The 17,625-nt window shown below is 44.3% G+C and overlaps 1 protein-coding gene across 1 annotated transcript in view; it reads right to left on the minus strand.

Annotated features, from left to right (window-relative positions):
* Positions 1–14,088, minus strand: part of TBC1D9 (TBC1 domain family member 9) — a 75,675-nt gene extending 61,587 nt beyond the window's left edge. Inside the window, exon 1 of the mRNA XM_084884234.1 lies at positions 13,094–14,088. Coding sequence (XP_084740360.1) covers positions 13,094–13,223 — 130 coding nt within the window. The 5' untranslated portion in view covers positions 13,224–14,088. The remainder of the gene's footprint in view (positions 1–13,093) is intronic.
* Between the last annotated feature and the right edge of the window lie 3,537 nt (positions 14,089–17,625).

A 17,625-nucleotide genomic window follows, 5' to 3' on the forward strand; every position in this document is an offset into this window, starting at 1 on the left:
TTTAAAAAAATATATTTTAAAATAAAAAAATTTTTATTGATTTTTTTTTTTTTTTTTTACAAAGAGGGAGAGAGAGGGACAGAGATTCAGAAACATCAATGAGAGAGAAACATTGATCAGCTGCCTCTTGCACACCCCCAACTGGGGATGTGTCCGCAACCAAGGTACATGCCCTTGCCCGGAATCGAACCCGGGACCTTTCCAGTCCACAGGCCAACGCTCTATCCCCTGAGCCAAACCGGTTTCGGCTATCTTTTCCCTCTCTTTCCCTCTCTGAAATCAATAAAAAACATATTTTTAAAAGAGTATTTTATTTTCATATTATTATTAACATAAAAATGAAATATCAAATTTAAAAGTTATGGAGAACTCAGCCTAAGGATGTACACAGACCCCCAGCAGGTAGACATCCTCGTACACAGAACGCAGCTGGAACCAGTTAATATCTTTGAGAGGAGCTGCCTCTATTCACTGCCCCAGATGAAGACTGCCTAGACCCTGATTTTCTGGTTTTTGAGGGGGTCTGACTCTTCGATACCTGAGTCTTGCTTCACCGTGGTCTCCCACTTTGTGTCACTGCCCACAGCTGGGGAGCAGCCTGGCCCCATTCCTGTGCTCACTGCCAGGCTCTCAAACCCCAGCCTGGGGCAGAGTCTCAAATCACCTATCACCTAGGATGAGAGGGTGGACGATCCACGATGCCATATCACCATACCACACTAGTAACAACTCTCCATAGAGGGCACACGACCCAATCTGCATTTCACAGCCTCTCATTAAGTCCCAACAAAACCCAAGAAACTAATTTCAGTCTTAAATATCTGTGCAGATTCTTGCTGAATCCAGTTTCTCAAACACAGGGATGATGTCATATATTTCTGCATTTTTGGTTTAAAAAAAAATGTAGCAAACACCTAATATGTTTCATGGATGGATGAGTGAACGGATGAATAAATAAATGAATTAGTGAGTGATGAATTAGCCAGAGAGTAAAAATAGAGATAAGGAAAAATAAAATAAAAAAAGTTCATCCAACCACTGCATGCTATAGACTCCACTTGAGACATTAAATGGCTTCTCTTTATACCTCCAACACCTCTCTTCCATTACCCAATGGCTCTGCAGAAGCAGTATTACCCTTTTCTAATGAAACCCTTTCTCCACATACAATGTTCTTTAAAAAACCAGAGTCTACCAAATCCTATTTAACAAAAGGGTAATATGCAAATCGATTGAATGGAGGAATGACCGGGCACTATGACGCACACTGATCACCAGGGGGCAGACACTCAACGCAGGAGCTGCACCCTGGTGGTCAGTGCGCTCCCACAGGGGAAGTGGGGCTCAAGGCTGGCAAGTGCAGTGATGGTGGGTGCCTCTCCTGCCTCCATGGCAACGCTAAGGATGTCCGACTGCCACTGAGGGGAGTGGGCCTAAGCAGTCAGTCAGACAAACCCCAAGGGCTCCCAGACTATGAGAGGGCATAGGCTGGACTGAAGGACCCTCACCCCTACTCCCTCCCCCCCCCCCCCCCCCCGTTCACGAATTTCATGCATCAGGCCTCTAGTGTGTGTTTATGTATGTACACACACACACACACACACACACACACACACACACACACACAGGGATTCTCATGTGTATTTGTTTTTAAAATATTTGTAGGGGCAGTATAGAACATCATTGTGCTATTTGGCCTGACACCAAGGCAAAAGCTAAAAACAAGTAGATTCTACTGCACTTAAATTAAAGAAAGTATTGTGGAAAATACTTCCCCATCAAAAGTGTACAGTGATTATAAAGGTCACTGGCTTCAGGCACATTCTTTTGATACCACGTTCAATAACACTCAGGAATGTTGGCCTCTCTCCAATATAAGGGGAAAGGAGACAATTTTCTCAAGTTCAAGCAGCTTCTGAGTTACATGAGGGTATATATATATATATATATATATATATATATATATATATACATAAACTTTAAATGGTAGGAAATTCACAGTTCTGTCAGAGCTTTCAATTTGTTAGCCATTTTAGAGAAGGTGAAAAACTATTTCCTTTGATGAAATGAAGGCATATGCAATGCAAATAAATGGAAGCATTTAGTATCACTCTGAGGTCCTGCTGGCATTGTTTGTTCCTTTTAGTATCCTTAATTCTTACTCTTTCTCCTTTTAGATTTTTCCTATATCACATAGTCCTCATTCACCAGAGCTATATATAGAATTGTTGCCATTAACTGGTTTTTGGTTTCTCTCTCTCCCCTTGTCTCCCGCCGCCCCCCCTCCACATTTCAGGTATCACAGGCCAACACACTGAAAACACCTCATCGGGTTTGAAGCTCTCATAAAAGTCATGACGGTCAAGGTGTACATCAGTTATTTTGTTTCTTTTAAGATGTTCGAGATATGCATAATTTGAACAAATCCCCAAAGCTTTAATGAACTCTACTAATGCTAGGAGATTCTGTGATGTGAAAATGGAATTGCATTCAACCACATTCCTGAAGTTCAACTTGTCCATCACAACAGCAAAGAACCCAATGGAGGCCTGTAGGGAGGTGAAGACTCCACTTTCATAGAACAGGCAGAAAAATGGACCACCAATCAGAAAGAATGTACGCACCCTATGTTCATAGAAGCATCATTTACAATAGCAAAGATCTGGAAACAGCTCAAGTGCCCATCAGTAGATGAGTGGGTAAAAAAGCTGTGGTACATTTACACTATGGAATACTATGCCGCAGTAAAAAAAGAAGGATCTCTTACCCTTTGACACAGCATGGAGGGATTTGGAGAGTATTATGCTAAGCGAAATAAGCCAGTCAGAGAAAAACAAGTATCACATGATTGCACACATATGTGTAATCTAACAAACAAAATAAACTCATGAACAAAATAGATCCAACCTGGCCAGTGTAGCTTAGTGGTTGAGCATAGACCTATGAACCAGGAATAGATCCAACCTGGCCAGTATAGCTTAGTGGTTGAGCATAGACCTATGAACCAGGAGTGGTTGAGCATAGACCTATGAACCATAGACCTATGAACACAGTTTAATTCCTGGTTGGGGCACAACCCCGGTTGCGGACTCAATACCCAGTAGGGGACAAGCAGGAGGTTGGCTAATCAATGATTCTCTCGCATCATTGATGTTTCTATCTCTCCCTCTCTCTCCCTTTCTCTCTGAAATATATATATATGTATGTATGTATATGTATATGTATATGTATATGTATATTTTAAATAGATCAAGAGACCTAGAAGCATGGAACAGACTGATAAATCTGAGGGAAGGTGGGGGTGGGTGGGTGGGAGAGATTAGCCAAAGAACTTTATGCATATATGCATAACCCATGGACACAGACAATGGTGTGGTGAAGGCCTGGGGGGTGAAGGGAGAACAGGTCCATGGTGGAGGGAGTTTATGGGGAAAAAGGGGGACATCTCTAATCCTCTCCACAATAAAGATAAATTTAAAAAAATAATTATTTGGGCTTAAAATGCCAGGAGTTATTAAATTTAATATCCAAGTACTAATCCCTCCTTTATTTAGTTGGTATCAGGACCAGATTTGCCCAGGAACACAAGAGTCCTTCCAGAGAAATTTCTCTTTCTGAGAGATGTTTTTCTAGATCCTTCAGGGTTTTTTGGAGGGACTAAGTTTGATACTTCTTAATGCCTGAATCTTTATTCTCCCTGTTAATCCCAGCAAACCATCCTGTACCTTTACACTAACCAACATTTAAACGCTTACTACGTGCATTTTACACATTCAGTTCTATAAATCCAGATTCTCCCGGATTATACCTAGGTAACCTGGACAAAAGCTGCCGCCCTGCCCTCACCCCCACCCCCCATTCCATAACAGTTAAGAGGCTTTCTCTCTGCTTCCTTCTTTGAGCCAGAAACAAAGTACACCGAATCTAAAGGTGCATAAACTTTCACGGTACATGAGACTGGTTAACTGTGTGTGTGATATTAAAATAATGCATTATTGTACTTACAAAGAAATAAGCAATAACTTCACCTGGATTTCAGAAACAAGTAGCCTGACAATTTACCATCCCCGTTATTATATCCAACATCTTTCTTTTCCTTTCTCTTCTCTTCTTTTCCCACTTATTCCTTCTTCCTTCCCCTACCCCTATGTCCTTCCTTCTTTTTAATGATTATCAGCTCCTTGTGGGCGAGGCTGTTTTATGTACACACTAGAGGCCTGATGCATGAAAGTACAAAGGGCCAAAACTGATTTGGCTCAGTGGATAGAGCATCAGCCTGCAGACTGAAAGGTCCTGGGTTCAATTCCAGTTAAAGGCAATTTAATCCTTTCTACAATAAAGATAAATTTTGGTTGAGGGGTGTGCAAGAAGCAGCTGATCAATGTTTCTAGCTCTCTATCCCTCTCTCTTCCTCTCTGTAAAAAATCAATAAAATATATATTTTTTAAAAGAAATAAAGAAAGTGCAATAAGTGTGGGCTTAGGACCCCACAGCCACAGTTTTGTCAGTAAGGTTGTTCGGAAGGACATCGGGAAGAACGTCCAATCTAATTAGCATATTACGCTTTTATTATTATAGGTTCTTTTGACTTAGTCCTTGCAGATCACCGGACTGAGGGCTGCTCAGTAGGTTTCTGATACAGCTGCTTGCAGTCAACCAGATTTTGCTGAATAGATGGATGAAACTTTGTTAAGAGAGGACTTCATTTGGAAACATGAATCCTCACACTGTAGTATACCTGACATGCTTCTGGCTGTAACAGACTTTCAGTATCTCGTTAGACCCCCACAGAAAACATGTGAGATGTGGTGGGGGGGAGAACCATCCCCAGTTTCAGATGAATAACACTCTCAAAGCAGTTAAGCACCACGGTCACACATTTAGGAGAGGATATTGTTGCGTCTCCTTCCATTCCAGAAAGTCCTTTAGCTTAGCCACCGCCAAAGAGGTTTAAACTCCTTCACAGCAAATACAATTTACAACGGAAGATAAATACACTTGCCATAAACAATCTTAAAACACACAGGTATTCTCTCTGACATTTACACTTTATTGGAAGGACATTCCCAAGGCCCTCTCAAAAATGATTATCCCTATTTATTAAGCTTTTTAAAAATGCTCTCTCCTATTCCGTGTACTGGTAAGCATTATGAATCCTTTAAGACAGAGATCTAGCTGATGAGTTACAACAAGGGGATAAAAGGTATTTAGGACTTTATAAAATCTTTTTTTTAAAATATATATTTTATTGATTTTTTACAGAGAGGAGGAGAGAGAGATAGAGAGCTAGAAACGTCGATGAGAGAGAAACATCGACCAGCTGCCTCTTGCACACCCCCTACCGGGGATGTGCCCGCAACCAATGTACATGCCCTTGACGGGAATCGAACCTGGGACCTTTCAGTCCGCAGACCGACGCTCTACCACTGAGCCAAACCAGTTTCGGCGGACTTTATAAAATCTTTGTGCTCATCTAAACCTTAAAAAAGTGGGTTATAGGCACAGCAAAAATCTGTTAAGTGGCCTTTAAAAGTACACATGCTAGCCGAAACAGGTTTGGCTCAGTGGATAGAGTGTCAGCCTGCGGACTGAAGGGTCCTGGGTTCGATTCTGGTCAAGGGCATATACCTTGATTGTGGACACATCCCCAGTGGGGGGTGTGCAAGAGGCAGTTGATCGATGATTCTCTCATTGACGTTTCTAACTCTCTATCTCTCTCTTCCTCTCTGTAAAAAAAAATCAATAAAATATACTTAAAATAAACAGATAAAAATAAAAGTACATATGCTAGAGTTTAGTACAACTATACCACCCCATTATAGACAGTCCCTGAGACAAACTGAAATGGCCACACACACACACACACACACACACACACACACACGAAAAAAGAGGAGGATGTGTCCTCTGCTAGCTGAAGTTATTATATCCTCATAGATATTTCTACGAAGGGTACAACTTGAGTTATTTAAGTTGTGAAAAGGTCATGGAGAGCTTGCTTGGTCAAACACACCCTCATTACTAGTATGTAGCCATGGTGAACGGAGACCTGGAAAAAAAGCCCATGAATTTATAAATCTTTCTAAAAATCAAAACTACATGATGCCTTTATGAAGACTCCATGGGATTTGCCATGAGGATGGGGGTTTCCAGAAGAGGGGAAAACGACTTTTTATGAGGAAAGACGGGGTTGTGGTTGGGAGTGGGGTGGAGGGGACAGGGACAGTGGGCTCAGGTAAACAGGTGACAGCAGATAAATAGTCAGAGGCACATGGCACCCTCTTCCTAAAGATCACAGGTTACACTCAGGCAGGGCCATATTTGAGAGATTAGAAGTGAGCCAATTGTGAAACAGAGAACAGGAAGAAAGGGGAAGTTCGAGGTTCTTATCCTCAGGATTAGCATCCTGGGAGGAGGTTGGGTGAAGCACAGCGCATGGTCCGTATTGCTTAGTGAAAGCCATCCAATCAGAACTGCCCAGTGGCCAGGCTGAGCTGGATGTTAGAGTGCAGAAGGGAAATGCCAACTCACTGTTCTGTATTCAGACCCCAATTTTCTCTCTGTTGCCTGTCAGAGCTGGGTACTCTACTCTACAGAGCGTGGGAGTCCCCAGGGCATCTGAGGGGCATCTGGCCAGAAGGGAGTAGCCAGGACAACATCCGACCTGAGATTGAGGGTGGACCCCCGACCAGTTCACTCCATGCCCTCTGTTCCCTCACTCGCTGCATTTCCCAATACACACATATGCACTCAATGCATGTACCTCACAGCACACATGCACTGTGCGCATGCACTCACACCTCTAGGATCTTACAGAAACTGTAGTTAAAGGGCCCACATCTGGGTATCGGGATAAAAGTAGAAAAGAAGCACTAACACTTTATAATTTTATTAAAAGACAGTGATATATTCCTATTGCTTAAATACTATAGCGCAAACAACTAATCAAGCATTTATAAAATATGGTCATACTAACAATGACTTTTTGAAATTTAGCTTTAGACCCCATAGATTTGAAAATTTATTATGAAGATGCTTTTAGAAATAATTTATTTTACATTATTCATTATAGTAATAGATATGTAAATAATATAAAATGCCAATGGAATGAGAAAGAGTAAATGAATTTAAGAGTCCAAATGTAAATTTAAGTCCTGCTTATTTTTATTAGACTACCTTGGTTCCTAGGCTAAGAAATTTCTAAAAATTCATTTGTACTACTGAAATGTAAATAATTTTCCTTATTAAGAAGTATTAAACACAATCTAAAAAAAAAAAAAAACTAAATGGATAAACAGGGTTCACTTTTTTTTGTTTAGAGTGTAAACAGAACTCAAGTTCTCAATGTTCTACTTGACCTTTCCTCCAGCAAATACGTGCCCAGCAAGTCTTACAATACCTGAGATGAAAGGTTAGGGGTGCATATCACAGACCTCATCTCATGAACTGGAGAGTTATTCACCAAGCTTTGTACAACTTGGACCAAACAGAAGGTAGAAGAGTTGATTCATTCCAACGAAAATTTCTAATCCAGATCTCCCATGGAGAGTTAGAACCTTAATGGATCCCACCCATAGGAAACCTAACTCCCCAGGGATGTGGAAATCAAAACTGTGAGATGCCCTTTGAAGCACACCAGAAGCCATTTGCCAATTTCAGAACACCTTAAAAAATAACTGGCCCATCCTTTGAGCTTTCTAGAACACACATCTAATAGGAAAGCAACAACAACAACACACAAAGAAACGGGGGAAATGGGTTAATGACTTCTTCATGGCTCTCTGGTTTAACTACAGCAGTCCCCCCTTATCCATGGGGAATACTTTAAGACACCCCCACTTCCCATCCAGGGAATACCTAAAATTATGGGTAGTATCAAACCCTCTATCTGTTTTTTTTTCCCCTATACATACCTCTGATAAAGTTAAATTTATATATTAGGCACAGCAGATTAACAACCATAGCTAACAATAAAAAAAATAGAGCAATTAAAAAAATAGAACAATTACAACAATATACTGTGATAAAAGCTACATGAATGTCTTTAGGGCCATTAGTAAGTAAAATAAGGGCTACTTGAACACAAACACTGTAATACCAGACAGACAGCTACTAAGTGACTTTCTAATGGGCAGCACATACAGCGTGGTTTTGCTGGACAAAGGAATGATTCACACCCCAAGCAGGAGATAACTCAAGATTTCATCACCTTATTCAGAATGGTGCACAATTTAAAACTTATGAACTATTTATTTCTGGAATTGTCCATTTAATACTTTTTACTGCGATCGCCAGGGGGTAACTAAAACCGTGGAAAGCAAAACTGCACATAAGGGGTGACTACTGTACTAGAACCAATATTCCTAAGTTACAAATTCCCAATTAACTAATTAACTATCTATCTATAGCTGCATGTCTCTATCAAAATCTACTTCTGTATCTACATATACAGAGAGAAGGTGGCCCCTCCCTGTCTTCTACCCGGGTCCTCTCTCTGGTAGTCCCATCTGCCATAGCAGAGAGTCATTTGTGCAAGGAGAGGGAGAAGAGAGAGGAGAAAGAATAGAGGAAGGGAGGGAAGGAGAGAGAGTACAGAGTGTCCCTGACTTGATGGTTCAACTTATGATTTTCTGACTATACAATGCTGAAAGTGATATGCATAAAATATTGCATGACAGTTTAATATAAAAAGACTTTGTGCTAGATGATTTTACTCAACTGCAGGTTAATGGGAAGTGCTTGTGCACATTTAATGTTGGCTACACTACAATGGTGAGTAGATTAAGTGTATTAAGTGCGTTTTCAAGGTGGGATATTTTCAACTATGATGGTTTTATCAGGGTGTGACCCATGGTAAGTCAAAGAACATCTATACTGTGTTTACTGGCCAAGCTTTCAAAATGCACATGTCCAGGTAGGGAAGGAGGGGGACCAGGAGGAAAGAAGGTATGTAGACACAATTTAAAGTTGCTCATCAAAAATTACTTTTCACAAAAAACCTGAATATTTGACTTAACATTTTAAGTTACCTATCAGATAGATACTATTTGTTTTAACAGCACCCTTAAAAAATGCCATGTCTCTGTAAACTGCAGAACTCTTGAATGGCTCACACTTGGGTGTGAATTGCTTAGAGCAGTTGCCTCCTAACACCTACATGAGATCATCAGCAAGGGGAGAAAAATGATGGGATGTCAACTATGAATGGCTCTTTATAGTTCCTGTATTTGACATCATGTGTCTCCCATAATGCTCACATCGATTGGTTGAGAGGTTATTAAATCATCTTATACATATATTTTAAAAAATCAAGCTCAGAGAGGAAGAAACTTCCCAAATCACATCACTTGGTGACAGGCAGGCTGGGGCTTGACTCCAGCTGTCTGCTTACTGAGGGAAGGACTGGAAAAGACCAGAGCCCTAGAGGACTAGGGAACACAGAGCTGTGTGAAGAGCAGCCCTGGTGGCTTTCTAATTCCCCTGAGCACTGCCTGTATCCACTGGCCATGATGCACACCTGGGGCCCCAGACCTCCAGGTGATATCTGCCACAGCTGTTCGTATTACAAACTGTCTAGTCTCAATGACAAATTCCTGATTTGTACACAACGACACAACAGGCTTTTGTGTGCAGGTCTGGGAGCCACCCCTCCATTTGAACCTGATCTCTTTATAAAGTGGGTCCTCTCTGTGCACGAGGACAGCAAAGCGGAAAGTATACGCAGTGTCCTTAGAACAGCAAACTACGGAACATCACTGAGAGAAAATTTAAAAGATCTATATAAATCGAGGAACATATCATGTTCATGGACCGTTAGTCTCAATATTATAAAGATACCAATTTTGCCCAAATTTATTTATACTAGACTTTATTCTCGATCAAAACCCAACAGTTCAGAAGTCTTTATTGCTGCTGTTGTTTTGTTTTTGGTGGAATTTAATAAATGAACTTGAAAATGTTGTGTAAATGTAAAAGACAAAGAATGCCAGGATGCCGAAATCGGTTTGGCTCAGTGGATAGAGGGTCGGCTTGTGAACTGAAGGTCCCAGGTTTGATTCCGGTCAAGGGCATGTACCTTGGTTGCGGGCACATCCCCAGTAGGGGGTGTGCAAGAGGCAGCTGATCAATGTCTCTCTCTCTCATTGATGTTTCTAACTCTCTATCCCTCTCTCTTCCTCCCTGTAAAAAATCAATAAAATATATTTAAAAGAAAAAGAAAAAAAAATGCCAGGAAACTCGTAAAGGCCCTAGCTGTATTGGCTCAGTGGGTAAGGTTCAGGTCTGTTGGTCAAGATGAGCAGAGGTGTTTTTTTTTTTGTTTTTTTTTTAAACACATCTTGTGTCAATACCTACATATATTCATATATTGCCTGGAATCAGGAAGAGAATAACTGAATTAAAACCGTAGCCCACTATTTTTTACACCTTTTGCACTCACATGTTACCAAGTATCATGGGCCATTGAGCACTCCTGACCAATTCACTTCGAGCAGGTTTCCTACCCATCTGTCATCCATTTGATGAGTAGACCATGTGTACTGGTCCAGATGCATGCACATTACAGAGAGCTCCTGAGCTCTTCCAGAAAAACTCCAACAACTGATACCTTTTCTCCTCACAGGTTAATTTCTTCTTTCTTCAACTGTCAACTCACCTGCCACTTCTTCAGGGAATCTTTCCTTGCCCCCACCCTACCCTGACTCCTGACTGGGGTGAGCAACATCATGGTCTTCTGATTTAGAGCTGATCATTCTTAATTAGGCCCCACCCCCCACATCTCTCCTTGGAGGCTGATCCCTAGGGACTAGATCGCCAGGACACCCTGCCCAGTTGGCCTGTTGGGTTCCACTGATGAGAGGCAGTGGCATGTTTTCCCCATCCCCTTTTTGCTGGGGTCTGAGTTTCTAGGGGTGACTGCTTTTCAGAGGTCCAAGCCCCTCCTGCTTGACTCCAGCCCACTCTCCTCCAGCACCATCATTCCTGCCATCTAGGGTGGTGACCGTGCCCCACTGCTGTGCTGTTCACTGGCTCTGATAACCCAATCTGAGCTGTTCTTCCTCAGAAATCCCTTCGCTTCCACTAGGCTGGATTCTGGTTTCTGAACAAGGCTGTGACCCTGTGGACTAGCAATTTCATATCAATTTATCTATATGACTATTTTATCAACATTTTTTTTATTCCTACTAGGCTGTGAGCATCGTGACACTGGCCCTTCAGAAGTTGCCAACAAATATTTGTTAAGTGATTTAGTGAGTTTATGAATGCATGAAAGAATTCACATTAGAATCAGAATATACTGTACATAATGAGGACTTTTTAAATGCTCTTGCCATGTTTGATGTGGCACCAACCCAGCAGAGCAAACAGTTTTTCCTGTGGGCTGAAAATAGTCTTTGTTGGCAGGAATGACTTATTCCAGCAATATGTGTAAAAGCTATGATTTCTCAATTGAAAAGGTTCAACTTTATCTGAAATGCCACCAATGATGAGATTCCAAGTGGGCTGCCGTCAGTTATAGCTCTAAGAGTCAGTAGGCATACAATAACAATGTTAACTAGAAAAATAAGGCTCTGTGTCTCTGAAGATTTCATAACCTATTGCAAACGACTCTGGAAAATAAATACTTAGTAGTTAACATGGAGTAGGAGGGCTAACCGCAGGCAGGAAAGGTTCTTTGTTAATACAATGAACTCTCAACTCCACATTGCTGTCTTAGACTTCAAGGACAATCTGGGTTGATCCCAATATTAGACATGCAAGTTACATATTCATGTATGTAGTTAAACAACTTCTACAAAATGAACTGGAAAATTCTGATGCTAGTACACTGGTCAGAGTTTACAAAGTGGGGCCTGCAGTTCTGCAGATTCCCTTCTCTTCTGCGGTAAAAAAGTGCAGAAAAATCAGATCACTTAGGGGCTATCTGAGGCACTAGCCAAGATCTTTCAAACCAGTAAATGCCATACTATATGATACTAGAATTTTAATCTTGAGAAAACTAGTTTGTAAATTACAATCACAACTGAATACAAATTATATCAAGAGTGTTTTTTTCTAAGGGCTATAGCAGCAAGGTCCTGGAGGGTAAGATTTTCAAGTGGTTGGTCAAGGGTCCTCTCTTTGCTGCAGTCTCTCTCCTGGTTGAACCTTGCCTGTTTCTTCTGGTGACGTTTTCATTGTAAAAAGTAATTCAATTCTGTTCATTCTAACCAACATGGAGACCAAAGGTCCACTTTCTCTAGTATGCAATTCAAGATTACTTAAAACCTGTCACCAAGCAAGCTTGTTAGCTGATGAAGGAAAACCTTTCTGATATGGCACGACTTGGGATATGGGTCTGATTTTATAACCCTGAGTGATACGGCATGGTTTTTGTAATAGTTACAATATGAATACCTTGCATGGTTTTTGTAATAGTTACAATATGAATACCTTGCGAGAGGGTGCGGGGAGAAGTGATTGAGTTAAAATAGTTACAATGCAGTTAAGACTGCTAATTCCTTTTACAACCACATAACTTGTTTTGCTATGTCTAATTCGGTGCAACAACAAAAAATCCCCTTTTCCTTATTCATTCCCTCTGGTCCAAACTACTATAGGAAATGACCGCACCAGCTCCTTACTGATTGCTTCCCTGCAAACAAAAGAGCATTTTATACCTGATCCTGCCATTACCACGAAAGGGAATGAAGTAGAGATGAATCGTCCTCCACCACTCGTGCCCCATGTAAAGCGATTGCTTTAAAAAAAAAAAAAAAAGGGGGGGGGGGGGGGGAAGAAAGCAGTACCGCAATCAGTTCCTAAGAGCCGATACTACCCCCACTCCAGACTAGCTCGTCTCCATTCCCATCACCATCACCCACTTATGGGACGCCCAGTACACGGAGCGCCCAGAGCCTGGCAGGCTCAGAAAAGAAGCATCTCTTTCAACAGTTTGAAAATCACGACTCCCGAGGCGTTCCCACCATCAGAGTGGGACGGGAGGGCTGCGTTCCGGGTGCCCGCAAACCCAGGGCCGCGGCCCGCGCCGCAGCGCCCGGGAGGGGGGCCCTCTCCCCCCGCACTCCCGCAGGGACCGGCCGCGGGTTCTTACCAGCCAGCCCGCCGCCGCCGCCTCCATCGCCCGCATGCCCCTTCCTCCGCTGCAGGATGAAGTAGGGGTTGGCCCTCTCGGTGATCCACAGCGCGTTGGCCAGCAGCACCTCCTCGGGGTTCACCCACATATTCCCGGGCGCCGCGGGCGCACGCACAATGGGGCGGCGGCGGGGCGGCTGCTGCTCACACCGGCGCGCGCGGGCGCGCACTCCCGGACCCGCCGGCCCGCGCCCGGGCGGAGAGCGGCCTCAGCAGCGGGCGGCCCGCGGCGCCCCGGCCACAGCGAAGCCCCCGCGGGCGGCCGGGGACGGCGAGGACGCGGGCACCGCGAGCAGCATCCTCCCCGCGCGCCGCCGCCGCCGCCTCCCGCGAGCCCGCGGCCGCAGACGCCCAGGCCTGCCGACCGCAGCTCGGCCGCGGCCCAGGGCGGCGGGAGGAGCGGGAGGAGGAGGAGGAGGAGGAGGAAGTGGTGGCGCTCAGTCTCGGGATCCGGCTCGGCTCGGCGGTGGGCAAGGCTGCGGGCTCCGCGAGCTGCTCCGGCCCCTGCGGGCTGAGCTGGATTGGGGCGCGGCTGCTCCCGCGGCGCCGAGCAAACCTCTGGGCGGCCTCGGTCTCCGGCAGCTCAGAGCCCTAACACTCCGCGTCGGGACCCCTCGCAGCCGCGGCGAAGCCCCGCTCCCCGCGGGCAGGACGCCCCGAATGAATGAGGGCGGCGCGGTCACTCTGAGCGAGCCCCGGCGGCCCCAGGCTCCTCGCGCGCTGGTGCTCGGTGGGCTCCGGGCGCCGCGGCTGGGCTCGGCGGCTGGCTTTGGAGGGACCTTCTGGCGACCGGGTGGCACGCCGCCGGCCCCACGCCCATCCCGGCGGAGAGGACGCAGCCAGTCTCCGTAGGGGGGTGTGTGTTTACGGTTGACGCTCCGTCAGCTAGCGCCACCCCTCTTCCCAGGAAATCAGGGCTTCAAGGTTCCAGAATGGGAGCTGGATACCCGGTCGGGAAGGGGACGCAGCCAATGGCTGTGGATGTTTTTGTTTCCTGCCATCCCTGGGGCAAGTCATGCGCTAAACTTGTCACCGCCTGTAAGCCCTCCTCCTCTCCGTTCCATTGTATAGGGGCCCAGCTAAGTGCATTACATCACTTCTTTCCTTGACCCTGGAGGGCATGAGCATTAGCGAAGTTGGAAGCAGCCCAAAAGCTTAGACCAACTCACTCACACCACAGCTTCCTATCTCAGGCATTTGGAGCTTTTGGCGGCTAGGCTAGGCAGAATTCTGTGATTTATCTACATTTAATAAGTGGAATAATTTTTTTTTTTAAATAATTGAAATCAGAGACACACAAACCAGGCCAGCTTGATCCCTAGACGGTTTTGCTTTCTCCCCTATACTTCCATTCTCTTGTGATCACAGTTCATCTGCCTAAGTATCTGATGACCCTTTCAGCTCTTTTTACACCCAGGAGAGCCGCAGATAGCTCAGCACAAAGGGCTGCCTCTTCCCAAGTGATGAGAATTCGCCAAGCTCTGCTTTGGCGTGGAAGTTGGACAAACCCAGGGGCTTCTCCCTTTCCCAATGAGCAGAGCATTCAAAGACACTTTCTTGGGTGGACTTACATTTTTGTTTAGGCAGCTCTCACAGTTGGATTGCTGAACTCATTCAAATGGCCCGTGAGCACACCCAGCCATTTTCCTGAGGCTGCCTCCGCATGTGTGGGTGTCCTACCCGGTGGGCTCTCAAGGAATGAAAGTTTTCCTTTTCATTACCACAGTGACAGTGCTTCTGCCTCTTTGCAAAAACAGTTCAGGCCTCCAGCCGAAACCGGTTTGGCTCAGCGGTAGAGCGTCGGCCTGGGGACTGAAAGGTCACAGGTTCCATTCCAGTCAAGGGCATGTAGGTTGGTTGCGGGCACATCCCCAGTAGGGGGTGTGCAAAAGGCAGCTGGTCGATGTTTCTCTCTCATGGACGTTTCTAACTCTCTATCTCTCTCCCTTCCTTTCTGTAAAAAGTCAATAAAATATATTAAAAAATAAAAATAAAAGCCGATGAAGTGTAGGATTTAAAAAACAAACAAAAACAGCCTAAACTGGTTTGGCTCAGCGGTAGAGCATCGGTCTGCGGACTGAAAGGTCCCAGGTTCAATCCCAGTCAAGGGCATGTACATTGGTTGCTGGCACAACAATATATATATATATATATATATATATATATATATATATATATATATATATATATATAAACATTTCAGACCTCCAGAAATTTATGGGAATTTCACATACATAACACAGACTCAAAAATGCCATTCAGCACCTTCATTCATAGTACAGTGTTTCAGTCACACAGTCACATAAAAAAAAAAACACAACACAATACAATTGCAAAACACACATATGTAAAAACTGTATTGTGGGAAACCGCTCATTGTCTTCACTAGCAGAGAGGTGTGGGCAAGGAACCTGGAAAGCTGGAGACCTTGAGCTTTGGCAAAGGACACAGCTAGGCACCCACTGTTTAGTCAAAACAATGGTAGCTGAAGCAACTTCCCTACCAAACAAACAGCCCAGTAAATCCTTACTGATAAGATAGTGTGCCTGTTACTGAAATTGCCTGCCTAAGGGCAATGGGTGTATCCCAAACCTGAATAAAAAGGATGGCAAGGCCAGAGCAAAGCAGAGTCTTTTCTTGGGCTTCCGCTTGGCCCCCAATTTCCAAATTATTATTTCTTGTCTTGTCTCTTTCATTTGTGCGGATCCTCCTCCAGAGCTGGAACCCGAACCCTGAACCCCGTGGGACATGGGACACTCTCACTCTATTAATAATATACTAGAGGCCGGGTGCACAAAATCCGTGCATGGGGGGAGGGATTGTCCCTCAGCCCAGCCTGCACCCTCTCCAATCTGGGACCCCTTGAGGAATGCCCAACTGCTGGTTCCCCAAAACTGCCCTCCCCTGTTGGCCTGGTCTCCCTCAGTTGCCCTCCTCTGCTGGCCCAGTGATCCCTAACTGGCCTCCCTGCTGGCCTGATTGCCCACAACTGCCCTCCCCTGAAGGCCTGGTGCCCCTCAACTGCCCTCCCCTGCAGCCCTGGGTCCCCCCCAGCAAGGGAGGGCAGTTGGGGGGGACCAAACTGCCCTCCTCTGCCAGCCTGATCACCCCCAACTTCCTTCCTCTGCTGTCCTGGTCACCCCTAACTACCCACAACTGCCTGCCCTTGCAGGCCATCTTGTGGTGGCCATCTTGTGTCCATATGAGGGCAGCCATCTTGTGACTTGAATTGATGGTCAATTTGCATATTACTCTTTCATTAGATAGGATCTATAACTTAATATTTTTGAAGTGCTTCCATAGATGTTCTTTCATTTTAAGTAATGTTTTTAGCTTTTTAAATATATATATATACACACACACACACACACACACACATTATTGATTTTTTTACAGAGAGGAAGGGAGAGGGTTAGAGAGTTAGAAACATCAATGACAGACTCTGTAACATTGATCAGCTGCCTCCTGCACACCCCCTACTAGGGATGTGCCTGCAACCAAGGTACATGCCCTTGACTGGAATCGAACCTGGGATCCTTCAGTCTGCAGGCTGACACTTCATCCACTGAGCAAAACTGGTTAGAGTGTAACTAACGTTGTTATAACCTCTACTGAGTGCCTCCCTACTATCTTTTGGAGAGTCCTTATTATTCTGCTCAATGTTGTGACTTGACATTTCTACTCTATTAGATGATCAGCCACCTCCTGCACACCTCCTACTGGGGATGTGCCCGCAACCAAGGTACATGCCCTTGACCGGAATTGAACCTGGGACCCTTGAATCCATAGGCCCACGCTCTATCCATTGAGTCAAACCGGTCAGGGCTAGATTAACATTTTTATCTATTGGTGCCAAAATGCTGCTTACTTACATAATTCTTTCATGCATTCATTCAACATGTAATTGTTGAATGTCTGCTATACACTAGACCCTGGGAATATCAAGTGAACAAAACCTACAAAATCTCTGCCTTCATGAAGATTTATATGTAAAACTAATCATCAAATTCAAATCAATTTTACAAAGACCTGCTTTGAAAACAAGATTGGACACCAAGAGGAAAGAGAAAAAAGATTTTTTTAAATTGTTAGCTGCTTTCTTGAAAGAATTAGAGCATTTTCTCCAGAAAATCAGGGATTCCGTTATAAAAATGAATTGTGATAACATGTAGTAGAAGGATGTTGCAAAGAATCACAGAAATTACAAGGAGGTGCCCAGATGGCATGGCTCAGTGGTTGAGTGTCAACCTATAAATCAGGAGGTCACGGTTCGATTCTCAGTCAGGACACATGCCTGGGTCTCGGGCTCGATCTCCAATATGGGTCATGCAGGAGGCAACTGGTCAATGATTCTCATCATTGATGCTTTTATCTCTCTCTTCCTCTTTCTTCCTCTCTGAAATCAATAAAAAAATATTAAAAAAAAAAGAAAGAAATTACAAAGGTTATGGCAGCTTACTGGTCCGTACTCCTAACTGCTCCTTTATTAAA

Source organism: Pipistrellus hanaki (assembly GCF_964339955.1).
Source record: "Pipistrellus hanaki genome assembly, chromosome: 5".
Lineage (NCBI taxonomy): Eukaryota > Metazoa > Chordata > Mammalia > Chiroptera > Vespertilionidae > Pipistrellus > Pipistrellus hanaki.